Source organism: Centruroides sculpturatus, unplaced genomic scaffold, assembly GCF_000671375.1.
Source record: "Centruroides sculpturatus isolate CEXI.00-Female unplaced genomic scaffold, Cexi_2.0 scaffold1524, whole genome shotgun sequence".
Taxonomy (NCBI): domain Eukaryota; kingdom Metazoa; phylum Arthropoda; class Arachnida; order Scorpiones; family Buthidae; genus Centruroides; species Centruroides sculpturatus.
The window spans coordinates 126,497-148,419 of NW_019387049.1; the positions used below are offsets into that span (position 1 = coordinate 126,497).

Here is a 21,923-nt window from a genome sequence, read left to right on the forward strand (position 1 = left end):
TGTACGAAAAAATATATTAATTTATCCCATGTTGAAATTTTTCTTCGTTGCGTGTCGCTTCGCGTTGAATTTTCGTCGATGTTAAGCCTAACGAAGACTATTGTATCGTTAAAAATTATTTTTTTATTTTGTACAAACAAAATAAATATATTGAAAAATATAAAAACAATAAAAAATTATACTTCCGAAGTTAATTTAGTATCAAAAACGTAAAATATTCGAGTAGTCCAAGACATAGCCAAAGATTGCAGCGTCACAGTACTGGCAAAAATTAAAATTTGCCGACTGGAATTCTTTCAGATAATTGATGTTTCAGTTAATTGACTTTCGGATAATCGACACTTTACTGTATATAGCTTTTTAGACATCACATAATAAAATCATATAACATAACGATAACAGTAAAATTTATTTAAAACTGACTTTTAAAACTAAAAATTTAAATTTTCTAAAACCATCATTTCAAAATATGTCAGTGTTAACATTATTTCAATATTAAATTTATAAAAAACATCAGTGTATGCTTTAAAATTTTATTTTTTAAACATTAGATCCTAACAATCTTCCTTATATCAGAATTAAATTCTAGACATCATCATTTTATATAAATTTTTCTCAATTTTTCTGAGAAAAAGTATAGAGGAAGTGATCTGATTCTGATAATGTACACACTCTACTTAGTTATCATCATTTAACTAAGTTACATTATAGCTAAATATCTATCATCAATTAAAAAAATGAAAAAATGTTCAGTTTAAAAATATTTATATTTACTACTTACTGTAAACTTGTTAATTGGTTTTTCATTTCCAAAATATTATTTCTTAAAGCTGAATTACTGGAACTCATTTTTTCTATTTTTCTATAAATATAAAATTAGAAAATAGAAAACAAAATTATGAAAATTCATAGTAAAAATACACTTTATTAAATTAGTGTATCTTTTGGCATAATTTTGTATAATTTTCCGAATAGATAATTGCAGAATTTATTTTCAAAACCTGCTAAATCTATATTGACTTTCCTTGAATTTTCAGAAAAAAAAAATATTGTTAAAAAGGTTTATAAGTAAAAGGTTAAAAAATTATAAGTAAATTGAAACAACTTTCCTGTACAAACTTATACCACTGAGACACATAATATTGAGAAATACCATGTAAATCAAGACAGAAAAAATTTGAAATACAGTAATAATAATTTAACATCAAAAATAATTTTTAACACATTTTCTTATATTAATTTCACATTTGCTTTTAGAGTATCACATTTTTCAAAAATTGAATTTATTACAAATATAATTTAAATAATATTTTAAAGCTATTACTTTTATTATATATTACATAAATTGTTGTATGTTATTTTAAATACTTTAAATACATAGTAAATTTTAAAAAAAAACATTTTGTAAGTCATATATTTTTTATTTAAAAAAATAACACTTTCATAATATATTATATATTAATAAAAATCCATCGATGACATTGTATCATAATGAAAATGTTAATATATAGCATATATCAATATATTGATATATCTGCACTAATAAAATATGTTAATATATTATTTAATTTAAAAAATTGGTAAAGAAACATTTCAAAACTCTTTTATAAGTTATTTTATTGAAAAATAGGTTTATCTAACATTTCAATTGTTTTAAATTGAATCAATTAAATATATTGGTAAAACCACATCATATTTAAGTTATATACTGTATTAATATACGAAATCCATGTTTAACAGCTGTCATACTCTCAAATTATGCATATCAAAGGACATAGTGCATTGCTCCATGATGGCTGGTGCCATTTTCACTTTTGTTGTGTGACAAAAGTACCCAATGAAACTCCCATCTTATTTCACTATTGTGACAGGAATTTGAACTTCATACAATTAATGTGTTTATTATGACATGACTCAGCTTTCAATTATTCCACCCAAATGGAGCATCCTGTATAAATAAATAATTTTTCTTAGATATGTTCATATAAACTGACAAGAGAAAACATTAAACAGGAAGCTGTGGAGATATACTGCCTACCCTCCTTATACAGATGAGTATATTCAAATCATTCTGTTAATATAAATAAGCATAAATCTCAGCTTTGTGATAGTGCATAAAAAGTGACCAAGATGGGTAGACAAGCTGACATTTCTGATTTTGATCATTGGTTCTATGCAGATGGGGCATTCACTCTCCCAAGTGGTAGCAACTCTAATATTTTTAAAAACAATGGCAGTATATCATTGAAAGCAGCACCAGTGCTCAGCAAGCAAACAGAGGCAAGTCACAAGCCATTAATAACTGTAGTGGACATAGACTATCTCAGATTGAGAGAGAGAACTGATGAGCAACAGCAGCTCAATTTGTAGCAGTGCTAATTGTGCATCCTCCTACCCATGAGCTACTGTTGATTGCAAAACATTGTCACTTGTGGCTAGCATGTGGCTAAGAACATTGCAACTGGACTGTTACTGAGTGGTGTAGAGTCATAGGATCTGATAAATCATGTTTCCAGATTCATTGCATGGATAGACTGTTGCAGATATGGCATGAATAGATGAAGCCATGGACCCATCCTATCAGGTTGGCACTGTTCAAGGAGGTAGTGGCTCTGTAATGGTGTGAACTTTCTCATGGAACACACTTTAGGTCAGTGATTCCCAAAATTTTTCAAGCCACTGCCTTGGTTTTGTAAACTTTTACCCAAGGCCTTCTGACCATACCCTAATGCCCCCAACCCATTTTTCCTTGTGTGAGAAAGGCTTGGAAATATTCTTAGAAAAACTTTTCTATGGGCCTCACACTTTGTAACCTTAACATACATAGTTCTCCACATCTGAAATCATTAAATGCAATGTTTCTTCTTATCCATTTTAACAGAGAAAAGGATAAGATTCTCAGTGACTCCAACCCTCGCCTATGGTCATCAGTCAGTCAGTATCCTGCATCCAGCAATCATCTGCTGCCCACTTGCTTCTTTTTGCTCCCTAGACTTACTCCTGCCCACAGGACAATAGCACCCACTTTGAAAACCCCACTTTAGGTTCTTTATTGCATCTAGAGAGGTTATTAACCACTGCATGCTACTATTTTAGATTCTATTTTAGATGCTAGATTTTATTTGCTGGCCATCTACAATCATTCATCACCTTCATGCATCCTGCAAGAGATAGCATGCTTCAGTGGATAATGCTCCTCCAAATCAAGCTGCCAATGACCCTCTAACCCAAAATAGTTGAAGGAGTATTCTTCTGACTCTAGTGACCAGCTAAATTCCCAGATATCAACTCTAGTGATGTTCTGTAGGATATCATTGAGAAGTCCACATGGTCTCAGACTCTGGTCCTATATCTACAATGGAGTTGTGGACCATGACAGAGAAAGTTTGGTTTGAGATACCTTCAGTAACAGTCCAATATCTTGTGGAATCTATATCTAGACCAACTCAGGCTGTTATCTGGGCTAGAGATGGCCCAAGCCAATTTAAACTGGTATCTCTAATGTTTTGTCTTGTCAGTTATAGCTAACAAAGTCAGATAATAGGTAAGTGGACAAAATGAATTCAGAATGTTTTTACTTTTCAAAAAACAGATGACATTTTTATAAGAAGGAAAACTTTTCTGAGTACTTTAACAGAAAAATGTCATTAAATGTATTTTTTGATCAAGGTTTGTTTCCTAAATCTTACTTATCTGATTTCCACATCTTTAAATCCTATCGTCCTCTTTATTCATATTGCAATTGTAAAAAAATGAAATGTAATTTTTGGAATAATTAATGTAAGAAAAAGGATTCACTTCATTTAAGACCTGTCATAATTTTACATTCTAATTATCAACTACAGTAGAGCGTCGTTTATCCGAATCAATTGGGGACTGGGGTTGTTCGGATAACTTATTTTTCGGATAACCGATTATGTACGAAAAAATATATTAACCTATCCCGTGTTGAAATTTTTCTCCGTTGCGTGTCGCTTTGCGTTGAATTTTCGTTAATGTTAAGCCTAACATAAACTTTTTAAAATAATAATCGTGGCTATTATATCGTTAAAAATTATTTCTTTATTTTGTACAAACAAAATAAATATATTTAAAAATATAAAAACAATAAAAAAATTATACTTCAGAAGTTAATTTAGTATCAAAAACGTAAAATATTTGAGTAGCCCAAGAAATAGCCAAAGATTGCAGCGCCACAGCACTAGCGAAAATTTAAATTTGCCAACTGGAATTCTTTCGGATAACCGACTTTCGGATAAATGATGCTCTACTGTATTATCCAAATATGAATTAAAATATTTACAAAATAATTGCATAATGTTAAAATTTTCATAATAATTTTGTAAAATGTTAAAAATTCATAGCATATTACCACATTTTACCGCATAAAATAAGTTGATTGCATCACTCAAGTATTAATTAAAATTAGAGTATATTATTTGGAGAAATGACAATTAGGAAACTAAATTTTGGAGAAAGTTAATAGACTATATTTCACTACAATGAATAATCCTTGAGATATGCAACACAACAGATATGTTTTGAAATGTATAAATGATGTTTCAAATAATTAAATTGATTCTTTACATTATTATTCTATATAATGATAAAACAAACATTGTTTTATTCAGATGAATATTTGAAAATTATATCAATTCTTTTGGTTTGCTTACATTATGTTTGTATTTATCTAAAAGTAACAAGAAGTGCTTCTATACAAAGTAATTTTTATAATTTGTACAAATGAAATATTCAAAAAAACTTTATATTACTTTTATTGTTGGAATTATTTGGTAATTTATTAAACAGTTTAATGATATATTCTTGTATGGCATGATGCCATTTATTCATGTATAGTTTTTAAGTTATTTTTATTTTCTATCACTTCTCTTTCCTAGCCTATTCCTTTTGTTCTTGATTTTCCTTTGTTTCCAAGCTTGAGAACTTTCCACCCTTGCCCTACTTCTGTGGGTGTGAGCATTAGATAATAGAGTGGAGAAGGCTCTGAGGGAAACATCAGTGTAGTCAGCACTTTTTGGTCAAGTTCCCAAGGAAGGCTTTGAGTAGTGTGAGAATTGACAGGGTATGACCACTAAGATATACAGTCGGTACAGAAAGTGCTGGTGAGTCCTGAGAGTCTAAATGGAAAATCTCTTTTGAAAGATCAAAAAAAAAAAAAAAAAACTAGTGACAACTAAGAAAGAAAATAAATATACCTGTGAAATCCAGGAAAACTACAAAGGTATATTTGGATGGTTTCATTGTGATACATGAAGCAACGAGTACTCCTTTTCTAAGACTTCTTTCTTCATAAATCTATATCTCTCTATCTAACATCTCTTCCTTCTTTTAGCATTAATTAGAGTAAAAATATAGTTTGTAAAGTAGTTTTTAAGTGCAGCTGATCTTTGTGTATACTTTTGTGATTTGAACCCCACATATGTGGATCCCAAAAAGTGGTTGAGAAGGTCCTTTTGTGTAATGTTCTTGATTGTACTATACTGTTGTATAAAAGTATTCACTAACAACACACCAGAGTTGAAACCTGATCTTTTTTTGTGTTCATACAGGGTTCCTAATTGAATTTTTGTTTTAAATTCCTTGACTTTCTCTGACCAACTTTGTGTAAATTCCCTAACCCTCATGTTCCTTACAGTATGGCAGCACATTAACAAAATAAAACATTACTCAACTTACTATGCACATACGTTAGTGCTTCTCCAACTTTTTAACTGATTATTTTTTCTAATTAACAGTTATATATTTTTTATGATCGATGAATTAGTAAAATCAAAAATAAAATAAGAAAGACAAAATTATGGCATATCTTCTCTACAAAAAACTAAAATGTTTTATTAAATAATAATTTATCCTGTTATTAACTCATAACTGTAAGACTTCATAGCTTTGAAAAAAAGAAAAAAGCTGTTACTTATTATTAAAAGAATTCAGTATAATCCATGTAGAAAAGTATAAATTTATTAAATTTGTTCTTTAATAAATTTTCCAAACTTTATAAAATATTAATAAACTGGGAAAAAGTTTCAGAAATCAGAAATTGTTTTGTTATGTGATCAATATTATTAAAATGAAAAATGATAAATAATACCATTTAAATTAATATTAAGTTATCATTTTTGGTTTGTTGTTATTTTTTTTCATCAGTTCATTAACATCTTCCCTCAAATTGAAAGTGTAAATTGCAAGAGATAGAAAGTTAAAATATTTCAAAAATTTTTTATCAACATTAGATTATTAAGAGTATTAGATTTTTCTCTCAAACTTATAATACTGCATAATTAATACAGCAGTTTTAAAATCTAAAAGTATTTTAAATTTGAAAAATAACAATTGATATTCTTGTATGCTTGTATATTTTGTGTGCTATAATTTTAGGNGATCAATATTATTAAAATGAAAAATGATAAATAATACCATTTGAATTAATATTAAGTTATTTATCATTTTTGGTTCTTTGTTATCATTTTTTTCCATCAGTTCATTAACATCTTCCCTCAAATTGAAAGTGCAAATTGCAAGAGATAGAAAGTTAAAATATTTCAAAAATTTTTTTATCACCATTAGATTATTAAGAGTATTAGATTTTTCTCTCAAAATTATAATACTGCATAATTAATACAACAGTTTTAAAATCTAAAAGTATTTTAAAATTTAAAAATAACAATTGATATTGTTGTATGCTTGTATATTTTGTGTGCTATAATTTTGGGGAAATTTTTGGATCCTAAAAATATTCTGCGCTCCCTTTTCATAGTTGCATTGTACCACAATACTTCTGGCTGTCTGCAGACAGCTACACTTGGTCAGTCATGCTGTCAGCAAACAAAATCAACAAGGCAACCAAGGAAACAAATTCCCTGACTTTTCTTGACTTTTTGACAATTTTTAACAAATTCCCTGACTTTCCATGACTTTTCAGAACACTAATGTAAATCCCTGACTTTCAAGGTGCATAGGAACCCTGTTCATACTGTAAAAAAATAAAGTTTTGTTTTTTATGTTATATCTGTTTCTTATTCTCATTGTGCTGAACACTACACTTGTAATGACAAAAATAATATTCAAGTTAAATTAATTATAACACAGTAAACCATACAAACTGAAAAAAATTCAAATTCCAGATGAAAAACATAATGCCAAACTAAAATGCACTCACACATCTCCAAGGAAACCAAAATTCATTTTATAAATCTTCAGGAAGTATAAATCCTTTTATTAACTGACTTTTTCAGTTTCTGTTCATATTGTGATGTTATTAAAACAAGAAATGTTTCTATAAAAAGTAAATTGTATAGAAGCTTTTCTTTTTTATAATAGTATCATGATGGAAAATTCTGAAAAGTCAGAATTATTTTTGAATATTTCATTTGTAATTAACAGAAAACAATGAAAAAACCTTTTATTGTAAAAATCAATTTACTAAACTTTTTAAAATTAAAAAAATTTTACTTGACATGCTTGTTGCAATTATATTAAATTACTAAAAATTCCTCCGTCAAGCATGACGGAATACTTTTTATGAGAAAGTAGAATTGAGAAGATTAGAGATTTCAAGAAATTCAAGAAAAGTTGCTAATACTTCTGCAAATTAAGTAGTTTATACTATCTTTATTTTTTTTTATTTTTTTTTTAACTCTTTCTGTCCTGTAAGCACTAAGAGGGCCTCTTTTTTGCAAGCCCATTATGGGTACAGCCAGGCCCACAATGGAGCGACCGGGTGGTGAGGGACAGGGCCTGACATATCCAGACAGACTACCCCTGAAAAATTCCAGTGGATTATTTGACTCGTCTGGATTCGATCCTGGGTCCCCAGAGTGGTAAGCTGCCACCTTGACCACTCAGCCATCTGGCTGTCAGTTTATACTATATGTTGTAACATAAGGAGCAACAAAACCAAATTTCACCTAAAGCAGACAAAATAGTAGGAATCATAAATAATTCACTTACACATACACACACAAACAGATGATGATCTTTATATTAAAAAACATATTAAAATATTTTTTTATACACTACATTCCGAGTACACACACTATTGTCTTTTAAAAGGTTTCCTTGCTGTCTTCCTTTAGTAATAGACACCTTAACATTGTTTTGATTTCTTGAATGGGATAAAGCAACATAGAGTTGAACAATTTTACTCTTATGCTTTCCCTTACGCATTTTTTTTCTGACAAAATAGCTAGTCTATTTAATTCCACAATGATAAAACAAAGATAAATTGTAAGTATGTTAATTAGATTAGCAGTAACACTTTCTAAATAACAGACTCATTAGATTGTTACTTCTGACTGGATAATAGAATGTCACATGTTCATTATGGAAAGATTTTTTTCAAAAATTTGTTATAGAAGTGACATGATGTGGTTATCATTTTTAAAGTTTAAATTTTAAATTTAATGAAGTAAGTTTAAAATATGTCATTTGCCAAAATATTTTAAAATGCAACTTAAGGGAAATTCCTTCGTCAAGCACATACTAAATGAGATCACTGATGTCACTGCAACGTAAGTGTAATCACTGATCCAATATTGATAAAACATTTATTCTATAGCTAATATTTCTGCAAAATAAGTAGCCTATACTTTCCACCAGAATATAAAATGAATATAACCAAAATTTCATCTGAATTGGGCAAAAATTGCAGGCATTTTAAGGAATTCACACACACACACACAAATGACAGTTTTTATATTAGTAATATTTATAAGTGCAGCAACATCTTTGTTAAATACATTAAATGAAATATTGACAAGGACTTACTCTTGTATCTGTATTTTTTCGTGTTGAATAGCTTTCAACTGATTCTTTAAAGATTTAATTTTTTGACTCTTTTTATTTACTGTCAATCTATGTTCTCGTAATGAACCTTGAAGACTTGCTAACTGACTTGGTGCTGAAAAAAACCTAAATTATTTTCTAACCCATTATAATAAGTAAAACTCAAAGAATAAAAATATAAAATTTAAAGAATTTTAAATTCTTAAAATATATTTTGATCTTTTTTAAGCAATCTATTTAATACATAATAATGCAAATAGTAAAACTAACACTGATTAATAGTATCATCAGCAGCTTTTAAAAATAATCATAATAAACAACAGTGAAAGCTGTGAGAATTAGGGAACTGTTTTTCTATAAGTTTTAACCCAAAAGACGAGTTTCTTTATTCCCATCTGGTTCCCAAAGTTAAAAATGGGAGAAGATCAAATGTTATTTTAACTGTCAACAATCGACTAGTCTTGGATGCAACAAGTTCCTTCCCCTCTCATTATTTCAAAACTCTCTCAGATCAAAGCTATAACAAATTATTATTGACACGTGAAAAAATCAAAAGTTAAATAATTCAACAACAAAAAGAGAACAACAAGTCCAATTCTCACCACCCTAGCCAGCTCACCAATGACACATTCAGAGTGTCATCATGACCAAACATTGAATCACCTGACGAAATTCCCACACTGGGGATATAATGGGTGCACACCCAATCTCCTGGGTGGATTTCACCGTAGGAGTACCAAGACTTCCTTCCTGCCATATTCAAGATAGATTTCCCCATAGACCAGGTGTCCACTAACTCCAACATGATCAGTCCCTAAAAAATATCTTTAACTTTGTAAATTGTGCCAGTGTTTTCCCAGGCCTCCCTGAGTAATTTACTGCCTAGACTATGGCCACTACTGTAAAGAGGTATGATAATTACTCGATTTATGTAAACTCTATCTCTTGGTTGATGTAGAAATAAAATTAGAGTTCATATATAGTCCAAAGGGTTGATCCAACAGATATCGGATCTTATATACATGTGCTTGTTCGTGCATATAACTGTAATTGTAGCTGATTATTGTATTCTATACTTTACCTTCTTCTTTAACTGCACTTAATTAATCAACACAAAAAACCTTTATAATGCATCCTTTAGCTCAAATTATCAAACGTTTTTGGCTGTTTTGAAATGCCTTCATCAGGAAAATAGCCATTGAATGATTCTTAATTTAAACAGAAGGCCTTTATTTGCATATTAAATTTATTTGTTTAGTTAATCTGGTGTTGACCTTGTTGACCTCAATTATTCGAACTGGTCCCCTATCAACTTAACCGCAACCTCCCCACTCAACTTATAGCCCTCCTATTTGCCGATAATTTCACATAATTGTGAGTTAGGACATGAATTCCAACTATCCTAACTGGTGTCAGGAAAAACCGTCCTCAAGAGCTAACAATCTAGAGACAACTATATTTAATAGCCATCCAGTGACACAGTGAGTGGTCTTCATCAGACTGTCACTGATCAAAAGGGGTTTAACCTATCTGATGTTGAAATTCTTCTCCGTTGCCTGTGACGCGATGTTGAATTTTGTTGACGTTAAGCCTAACGAAAATTACACTTTTTTAAAAAAGTAATTGTGGTTATTTTATCATCCAAAATTATTTTTTTATTTTTCACAAACAAAATAGATATATTAATAAATATAAAAACAAAAAAAATTATATTTTGAAAGTTTGTTTTAATATAAAAATTATGACACAGCAACATCTAGTATCTAAAACATTCCGATGCAGAAACGAGTATATTCGGGGTCAATAAGTTAGGTCAAATGAGGTCAACATGAAAATACTCGGTAACAACACGGGACAGGTTAAACCAATATTAATCAACCCCCTGGCTTCTCACAATAAAAAAAAATCACAAATATTACAAAATTTGTATAATACAAATTTTAGAGACTTAAATAGGATATAAATTTTAATATCCCAACAGTATTAAAAACTTTTTCATAAAATATTTTTGTATTTAATATTTAATGTTAGTACTTACATATACTATGTTGATGTACAGATTCATTCTTTTCACAAACTTCTTCCAGAAACAGGTCTTCATCTGTACTTATAGACAATGTATCATCTCGTTCTTCATTTGGATCTAAATGTACTTCATTTACTTTCCTAAAACAATTATTAATTATTTTATTAAAATTAATTTCTAATTCTTGTTCAATATTTATAAACATCATTAAACATGAAATAAAGGATTTTAATTATTTTAATACATTAACTTTTATTAATCTATACTAATATTATAAAGAGGTAATATTTGTATGTATGTAAGTAAGTTTGTTTGCAGCAGGTAATCTCTGAAACTACTCATCCAATTTCAAAAATTCTTTCACCAATATTTAGAATGGAACCTCAGGGTGGACATAGACTGTATATTATTCCGTTAAACATTCATATAAATTAAAATATATAATCTAGGTTAAGGCTTTTTTGTCCAACAGATGGCGCTACGAGTACGACGCCCTAAGTTTGCTTTTCTGTGAGGCATTATGCTTTTCTGTGAAAATGTACTAAAGCAGATCATCTTCTATCTATCTATATAAATAAAAATGTAATGTTCGTTTGTTCCTACCGATTCCTTTGAAATTTTGACACAATGCTGCATTCGAATACGCACATGTTTTTATATAATATACATGTCGAAATTCCTCCCACTGAAGGGAGATGATTAGGATTAAGGCTTATCGTAAAGAACTCTGCTTCTATTTATGCTATTTTAGATGCAGTTTTTTGCGTTTTTGATTGCGTTTTAATAGGGTACGTCAAGAGAATGTACACTAAGAAGAAATTTTTCGAAAAATTTCCCCCATGGGGGAAGTGTTATACATTTATAATAGATACATTTTGAGCCACAACAATGCGTGGTGGGGTCTGCTAGTATATGATAAATAAATAATAGGGTGGTGCTTAAAATAGGGGAAAAAATAAATAAATTGCTTACTTTTTTGTGGTCCTATCCTCCAGAACTATTCCAAATGGTCTCAAATTACTATAGAAGAAATTTGAACTTGATATATTAATATTTAGAGGTAGCTCAAGGACCACAAAGTTTATAAAAAGAGTGATTTATGACAAATGAAAACATACAAGACCTGTTTTGGTAAACCAGACTTATTTCACTTTTTTGGACAATTACAGACAAATTAAATAGTCATGTAGACTCTACAACATTCAAAAACTTGATGGATTACAAACCAAAATGCAACAAAAAAATTTTTAAACATCACAAGATCTGTTTCAGGTTTAGTATTCAAAAATACTAAACCTGATTCTGCTTCAGGTTTAGTATTAAAAAATACAATGCTTTAAAATTCCATGATGGAAGCATGTTTATGAAATAAATCAAAAACATTTGTTCATTTATATCTTAAACTTCTCTCTGGAAGTGTGAAAATAATTGATTTTATGTAAATATTACATATATGCTATATTTAATTTATTTAAAATTGCTTTTAAATTAACTTTCTTTAATTTTTTGTTATAATGAATAGTTTTTTTCTAGCACACTCCACTATAGTGGTAAAGTGCTTATGTTAGGACTTTTGTCCATCTGTCAGATGACCATGCACATAGGTAACGAAAGTGAAGTCACATTGCACAAGTGTTATGTTCCATTCAATCCATTTATTGTGCATGTCCATGTGCATGCACAACAACTACTTGATTCCAAGAATTTATAAAATTTATTTTAGACAAAATTAATATTTGATTCACTTTTGTGGAGTATACTATCAGATCAGCTCGACCAAGCTTATTATAAGATGGTTTCACCAACAATAAAAGCCAAAGTAATTTGCTTCTAAATATAAATACAATAGTACCTCAGGATACGAAATTAATCCATTCCTAAACTGAGATCATATCGTGAAAATGTCGTAAGGTGAATCATTTTTTACCCATATGATTACATGTAAAACCAAATAATCCATTCCAAAATAAAAAACACATTCAAATTAAAGCTAAGTAGTACATTGAAAAAAAAACTTTTGTAAGGAAAACATCGAAAAATACATTTTGTAGTTGTAAATGTATAAATAACCATAACAGAATAATAATTGATAAAAAAAATTGTAGTTTTATTTGCACTTTACCTTTCAGGATAGACTACAGTGCAGGTGTAAACTGGTGGCAGAGGAGAGGGAGAAGGGAAATGATACTAAAACTTAATTTACAAAACATAATGTAACAATAACTTAAAAATAACACTAATTTTTTTTTATCTTTTCTGTTTTATATATATTTTTAAATTTTTTATTCACTGCTTTTTGCTTTCTTTCCTTCACTTCCACCAGCACTTTCACTGGATAGAGGTCACTTGATAAAATATCTATCCAAAGAGGATAGATATTTGGAAAAGTAGTAGGCTTTAGAAAGTAGGTTTTGCCTACTTTCTAAAATGTTTCTAAAATGACTTAGGCAAATGTCATTAAACTGAGCAGCAATACGGCCAGTGTGAACCTTTTCGGGATGTTTCTTTTCAATAAAATCAGTCATTTTCTGATAATACCTCAAGATTTTCTTTATCGAGCAAGATCCTTCTACAATGAAGGAAACACGCGGGACTGAGACAGATGAACAGAAGGAACACGTAATCATGGCGGTGGCACTGCAAACTAATGTAACGTCATATGGTGAGTTTTTGTTCGTACTGTGAGATCAGCCGGGGGTACACTAATTTGTTAGTACCACTTAATCGGCCTATTCCGTGAGAATAGTTCTCCGAGTTTCGAATCGTAAGATCCGATCGTAAAAAGTTTACATAGGAGAGCGTATTTTAAAATGATCTGAACGAGAAGTTCNCCGGGGGTACACTAATTCGTTAGTACCACTTAATCGGCCTATTCCGTGAGAATAGTTCTCCGAGTTTCGAATCGTAAGATCCGATCGTAAAAAGTTTACATAGGAGAGCGTATTTTAAAATGATCTGAACAAGAAGTTCAGATGTTCGTCAGGATTCCTTGACACCAGTTAATCAAACTTATTATACGCGGATTAACACGCGTTTGCGATCTGATTAGGAATAACTTGAGGAGTATTCTTATAAAATAAAACAAGAGTAAATTTAATAAATCTAAAACAAACGAATACAAAAAATTCGATGAACGACAATTAAGCGACAAACTAGAGGCTACGACTTAATCTATGCTAATGCGCGTTCGAGAGAGAGAGCTCACAAAATTATTCTAAACATACGACCTGTTAGTTGTCGTCGTCTTCGTTTCTGTAGGTAAAGGACACCTTGTAGATAGAGTTCATATTATTTTCATATGGGAGATCAATTCGTGCACAAAATATAAAAATATCACTTTTACGTGTAGACTCGGGACTTAGTCTCTCTGACTCCGTTAAGGGCATTGGCCATCAGGAGGGAAACGTATGTGGAGTTTGTATGCTTCGGATCTCTCGAAGAACTCCCCAAAGTTGGACTAATTTCCCTTATATCTCCTGAATTTCGACCAATCATCGTCCAGTAACTCTTTCGTGAGAACGGACGAAAGGGGGATGAATGAGGGGTAACCATTTCCCATCTGAGCGAGATTTTTAACCAGATACGGAAAAACAGAGGATGTTCTCTTCTGTGAAAGGAAGTAACATCTGTTATCTGGTTTTTCCACATCTAAAACACCAGTTTTTTCACCAAAACGAAGTAATATTTCGTGTCTATAATTTAATATAATCAATAAAAATTCATAAAATAGACCCAGGGCCTTTCGGATCTCACAGTACCGTGGAGCAAAAATATGTTCGAATTTCATGTTGTATCATGAAAATTTCATATGCTGAAGCGTTCGTATCCTGAGGTACTACTGTATATACATATATATTTGTCTTGTATTTTCCATTGTAATGCCTTTCAAGAATATAATGAATATGCTACTTCCTTCATCTAAATATTAAATATACATATGAATTTATTTTGAAAAACTTTAAAATTACTTTTTATCATCTTCAGTATCTGTTATAGTAGTTGAGCTGTCTTCATCAAGTGATCCACCTTCAGGTAATAAATATTCTTTCTTCTTAGAAGCTTCAGCAGGTTGATTTACTTTATTTTTAGGTGGAGATGATGACTCTAAAATACATGGATTCAATAAACATTAAAATTAATATTTAATAAAATGTCAGAATCAAATAATATATAGGAAAAGAAATAAAATTGTTGAAAAAATGTTTTAAAATAATATTGAAATGAGAAATTTATCTGCTTTAATAAATAAAAAAATATTATATCTTTAAAGTGTTTTAACTCTTAGGTGAAATCAGATTTATTATAAAATAATAACTGATGAAAAACAACTGAATGAGTCTGTGCATGCAAATATTAATTAGAATTATACAAACAAATAACTGAAAATCAAAGTTGATAATAAGTGCAAATCAAAATAAAAATTGTTTGTGAATTTAAAATTCAAATTCATACCAAAGGGATTTTTATTCATTTCTTCTGGTTGCAATTCAATTTCTTCATTTTCCCACGATGTTAATATTATATGTGGAGTAGAATTTTCATCAGAATGTCTTTTCAATTTTTGTGACTTATTTACAGTTTGTTTTGATTTATTTTTTTCTAAATTATCTTGTATAAATTCACTTGAATTATTCTCTTCAAAAACAGAATCACTTAAAGAAGTACTGCAACTTGCCTTACTGTTTAAAGTTTTATATTTACTATTATAATTAGTAATTTTATGAGTTATTTGAATACTTTTATCATTTGTTTTGTTATTTTCATCATTAAGAACAGTATTTAAAGATAAAGATCTTGTTAAAGCTACACGAAATTGTTTACGATTTATATCCTTGTTAGTTTCATTAGAAATGCAATTACTTTTTTCAACTTTATCTAAATTGTGTACTTCGTGGTTAATAGTTCCTTCAAAAGTACTTTTATGAAAACATAAACTTAACCTGCGATGCTCTGGTTTCTCTGGAATTTGTTCTAAGAAATCTGATGGTTTAGAGTTAATCACACTCATACTTAATCTTCTCATTTGCCTGTGATTAGTTCCACTATACCAACTTTCCCAACTACTAGATGCAAGTAAATTTCCCAATAAGGGATGCAGATTATTTCTTTGTCTTACAAATTCTTCATTTTCATTAGAATAACTTGATCTTCTGCCACTTTGAATTTGTTTTGAATCTTGATATAAACTGAGCAAATTAGATTTACTTTTATCTTCACTCTTTCTATGTGCAGTAATATAATTAAGACCTTCTGAGTGATCATTTCCTGAACTAAAACTTCTCTCTTGTTTGCCTAACTTTTGACTGTTTTGTTTTGATTCTTTTACACTTACTTCTTCTTCAGAATGATCATCATCTTCATAGTGATTCTGTCTTAATAAAAGCTTTGAAGTTTTGTTTAAATGATTGGAAAAAGTATCTTTTGAAGAACTTAATTCATTAAAGCTTTTTCTCCTTACACATTTATTTTGTGGTGGATCTAAAACACCATTAATTAATTGGTCTACACTTAACCTTCTGAATGTTAACTTTGGAATTAAATTTTTACTTATCTGTTCAAGATAATCATCAGAAGATGTATTTTGATTTTGTGTTTCTAAAAGACTTAAATAAGGCAAAGCTTTATTTGTAATTTCATGACTTATATATTTATTAAAGGAGTTATCATTTGTACTTAATAAACTATGACTGTTATCAATCTCAGAATTATGTTCATCATCAAAAGAAGACATTCTGACATCATCTCTTTCATTTAATTCACACATTTTAATAACTTTGTTAAACTGGTTAACATTATTACTAACATTTTCATGAGAATTTATTTCACTAGAATTATGGTTATTTAAACTTGTGGAAAATCCAATATCAGCATTATCATCACATTTTTCTATATCATCATCAGGTATATTTAATATTACTTCTTTATCTGTTTTATTTTCTTGATTTTCATCATTACTTATTTCAATACTGAAATTACTAGAATTGGACTTTTCTTCTAAATCTGATAGACCTTTTTGTTTCTCAATTGCCATTGTTCCATTAGTTACAAATGTTGAACTGTCATTTTTTATTTCATTATCTAATTTAATTATCATTTCAGAATCTATGCTTTTATTTATATCTGTTGATAATTTTCTTTCTCCTGTACATATATTTTCATTTATGTTATCTGTTATTTTTAATTCTAATTTTGTTTTGTCATCATATTCAATGTCATATAAAAAGGATGCTTCATTATAATTTAATTCATCTATATCAGAAGGTTGTTTTCTGTCTCTATCTTTTTGTGAAATTAAAAAGTCACTCTCTTTATCTTGCTTAATCACATTTAAATCAAATTCTGATCCAAAATTTTCATCATCATAAATGTCTCTATCTGAAAAAACTTTTTCTGTTTCTTTAAATTCGTCTGAATTAAGAATATTAATCTCCAGTTTTTCTTCAAGAATTTCAATATTATCTTTATTACTCAATTCTTTAATAGTTTTATTCTCATCTAATTCTGCCTTTGTTAACTCCATTTCAATAAGATCATTATCACACAATGAAGGGTTCTCAAAATCCTCTTTGTTGTTTTGAAAGTCAGAAGACTTCATTTCATTTTGTTCTAAAATTAAATTTGATTCCAAAATTTCCTCTTCTAAGTTGGTGACGAAATCTATTTCAGATTCTATTTCAAAACTTTTGCTATTTTCACTAAAAACAACAGACTTTTCCTCCTCTTTGAAATGATTTAAATCATCTAATTTTTCTTCTTGTTTATTTTGTTCTGAATGTTGAGATTCATCTTCAAGATCTGTTATTTTATTTTCTGCTTTGTTCAGTTCAACTTTATCAATTTCAACTTCTTTTTTATCTACATTAATGCTAATTTTATCATCATCACACAATGCAACTTTAACTTTTTCATTTTCATTAATATTGTCAATTTCATCTTCATCTTTAACATTTGATACATCATTTTTGCTAAGATTATCACCTAATTCACCTAAGAAAAATTGGTAGTAAGTTTAATAAATAAAAAATATATTTTAAATAAATAAATTATAAAATATTGAAATAAAATGAAAACAATTTTATTATGTATTGAATAAGAGAGTTACATTTTTGTGTCTTTTATATTTACAAAAAATATATTTTAAATAACTAAACTATAAAATATTGAAATAAAATGAAAACAATTTTATTATGTATTGAATAAGAGAGTTACATTTTTGTGTCTTTNATACATAAAATTTATTTTATAAATCAAGGTTTGATTAAATTCCAAACCCTATTTAAAATAATAATTGATTTATTAAATTATATAATTCTGTATAAATCCTTAATTTTATAATTATATATATATTTAAATATACACAACTGACAATGATCATTCAGATAATTTCCAATAACATAACACTCTGTAATAATATTAACACATATTTTATTACAATTTATTCATATGTATTCCAACAATAACATTTAGATGCCTTGAAATATGGAACAACAAATGAACTTTAGAAAAGAAAAATTAGATGATTTAAACATTACTGTTTGTATGAAAAACTAAATCATAATGCTAAATAAAGCTGAATAATGATTATATTCTATTATGGAATGTACAGCTTAGTCTTTTAAAATTGTTGTAATATCTGCTAGCCTCTGAAGGATATTAAACACATTAGTTATAGATTACAATATGATCTTTATTTATGAGTATATATAATAGCTGATCATCAGAAATGGTATATAAGATCATAAAATTTAACACAAAAATGTGTTGTTTACATAGTTCATTTATTATACCCTTATATTCATGTATAGCATGAATATAAAGAATAGCATGTTATGTGCAAAGAAATCAGAAAGGTTATTTATCAGATACTTGAGCTCAGCTTTGTTACTTTCAGAGGTGTGTCTAATGGAAGGTTAATTAATCAAATCAAACATATCTAAAGAAAGATATATTAAAAATTGACTAAATAATAACTGATTATCCAAATCTTTAAAAGAGTAACATCTAAAACCAATAGAGAGATGAGAAGAAAAAACACAAAAATAATTTTAAAAAAGTTCCAAAAAGTTCTTTTCTTAAAACTGTGTTGATCTCAGAGAGGTCAGTTAGTGTTAATCTCAAATCATTAGAACAGTAGAAGAGATAATATTTTCATTGGTCTTCTCTTATTACTTTGTTGGTTAAAATCATTTCTATTAATAAATTTCACAATGTAATGTTAATAAAACAATTTTTGAGTTAGAATAATGTGTTTCAAATGAACCTGAATAAAACATATCTAATAAGAGTTAAATAGAGACATAGATGTCAAATATAGTACAAATTTAATTTGAAATTTACTCTTAAGATTATTAAACTAAAAGCATATTTTAAACATTTCATTTAGGATTAAGATTAAAATATTCTGATATATTCATTTGAGTGAGTATTATCATTGCTATGGCTCGTCAAAATTCAAAAATTGTTTATTTAATTTAGTACATTAGAATTTTAAAATATGATATCATAATTACCATTTTACAACATTTGAGATTATGTATATAAAATATTATTTAAAATTTTTCATTTCAAACTTGTTATTCTGATAAACCATCAATAATTAATAATGTTGATCTTAGAGAAGATGGAGGAAATGCTTATAAAACTAAATTTTTATATTACTTTTTCAGAATTTATGATTTAGTTTGTTCTCTTTTAATATGAAATTAATTATAAAGTATAATTTTTATTCTACATTCATTGAAAGTTCTTAGATAGTTTATAAAATAAATCCACCAACTTGTTTTCATATTAATTTCAAATGTTAATTAATGAAAAAATAAAAATTTTGTGTTATTAATATTTATGGAAATACTGTCATTGATATAAAATAATTAATTTCTTAAAAATATAAATCAAAAATATATTTTTTTTTACTTACCAGAATTTTTGATAATTTTAGCATTATTTTCCCACATTTCATCTCTTCCTTGCATTGTTCCAAATCTGCCTAATGTACTCCAATGATCTGTCTAAAAACAACCATATGAATTTAAAAGTTGAAATGTATATGTATACACACACACACACACACACACACACATATATATATATATATATATATATATATAATCAATCTACTTGTTTTGTACGTAACGAATATAATTATGAAATAAAAAGAGCTCTTTAATTACCTGACCAGAGTTAACATTTTTAGAGTTTTCACTGCTTGAAAAATCTTTATCACTGTTTAAAGAGTTAGATTTTTCCAATGTCTGATCTTTTAAATCTGCAGGATTAATTGATTCTGGTTCAACATAATTTTCATTTTCAGATAAAATTACTTTCTTTGATTCTAACATATTTAATTCTTTATCTGTATTATTAGTATTCTGTGTTACAGCATCAACACAATCTTCTGTTTTTGAATTTTTAAGATTTTTATTATCATTGCTGTTATAGGAATCTTCACTGTCCCATTCACTTTCTGAAGAATTCTTTTTTATGTCAGGGACTAAAAGATTTGTATTAGGTTTTGATGATAAATTTTCTGAGTTTTCTTTAGAGTTAGAATTTGTAGCTTCATTAACAGTTGTATGTTTTATTGGACTAGATATATCTAATGACACAGATCTTCTGTTTAATGGAGGTCTTTTAAACTGATTTTCATCAACAGAAAACTTTCTATCAATTACTGAAGGAACATAAGGTTCAAAATTCAAGTCATCATCAGAACTAACAAAATCATTACAATTATTCCCATCTGTTTTAATAACTTTATCATATAGAGATGGATGTAATATTTTTTCATTTTTTGATTCACCTTGTTTATTTTCTATAATTTCAAGATTATCATCATTATCAGATGTAGAATCACTAAAACTTAAATCTGCAAACAAATCTGAAAATAAAAATAAATAAATAAATAAATATAATATAAAATATATATATATATATATATACAGGCAATTATATAATTAGTAATAATAATTATGTATATATACAGTGGGTGATCGGTTAATGAACATAATCCGTTCCAAGACTTTGTTCACTATCCGAATTGTTTGTTAACTGATTATTGATTTACCATAGGTTTCTATGGGAATTTGATTAATTTGTTCTGGAGACCCCCCAAAAAAAATAAAAAATATATACTTTCTTACTACATTTATTCACATGTAATAATACAAATACATATATACATGGTCTTGCATTTTTATTAGTCATGTTTTTTCCGTTTGTGGGGGGTTAAAGAATCTGTCCAATGTCGACTGCTTTTCTGTCTTCTTCATGATTTTTCATTAATAGCATTGTAATTGTAGAGATCTCTAGGTCTATTAACCTCAATCTGGTTTGGATGCCATTTTAAGACCGTTGTTCTGACATCCTCCCACTTCTTCAAAAGATGTTTAATAGCAGATATCGGCATAAATCTGCATTTTCAAAAGAAAACATAAAAGAATTGTTTCTGTCAGAAATATAAAAGGCTGCAATTACAAGGGAGAGTTTCAAAGTTCGGGGGAATACTATCCGATCAGTATATACTGGGTAGAACGTCGATGTCGACGTCTCCCGCACTCTGAAAAGTTTCGAATTGTTGCCTGAAGACAAAGGAAGACCAATTGGTATTCGTTATTTACGTCCCTTCTTCTTGTGTTTGTTCAGTGAAGTGTTCATTGTCCGAATTGTTCGTTATCCGATCTGTTCGTTAACTGATCACCCACGGTACTTATTATTATTATTATTATGTTGGGTTTAGTGGGTTATACTCGGTACACACCGGTGGCTGTGTACTATGCCGGACCAGAGTCAAGGCATAGCAACCAAAACAAAACTAAAATTAAATGTGTGTGTCTGTGACTGTATTCAGGAATTTCCTAACAATGTGGCATATATTCAATATAGTGGCCTTCTGTAGTGTGATGTATGTATTTCTACTCAATTGTAATGTTCCCAGGCTTTTGTGTAGCGTGTGTGGTATCACACCTATACAGGAGAGAACGACAGGTACAATAAGCACCCTATCCATCCTCCACAGATGCCTGATTTCCTGGGCAAGTTCTGTGTACTTGCTAATTTTTTCAGTGCATGTGTTTTGTACATTGTGAGTGTTTGGAAT

General features: G+C 28.6%; 1 protein-coding gene across 1 annotated transcript in view; it reads right to left on the reverse strand.

Annotated features, from left to right (window-relative positions):
• Window positions 1-21,923, reverse strand: part of LOC111616093 (reticulocyte-binding protein PFD0110w-like) — a 57,561-nt gene that overhangs the window by 32,976 nt on the left and 2,662 nt on the right. Inside the window, exons 2-9 of the mRNA XM_023357526.1 lie at window positions 19,999-20,705; window positions 19,746-19,836; window positions 15,281-17,815; window positions 14,797-14,932; window positions 11,801-11,848; window positions 10,841-10,968; window positions 8,785-8,917; window positions 782-862 (exon numbers count right to left, since the gene is read on the reverse strand). Coding sequence (XP_023213294.1) covers window positions 782-862; window positions 8,785-8,917; window positions 10,841-10,968; window positions 11,801-11,848; window positions 14,797-14,932; window positions 15,281-17,815; window positions 19,746-19,836; window positions 19,999-20,705 — 3,859 coding nt within the window. The remainder of the gene's footprint in view (window positions 1-781; window positions 863-8,784; window positions 8,918-10,840; window positions 10,969-11,800; window positions 11,849-14,796; window positions 14,933-15,280; window positions 17,816-19,745; window positions 19,837-19,998; window positions 20,706-21,923) is intronic.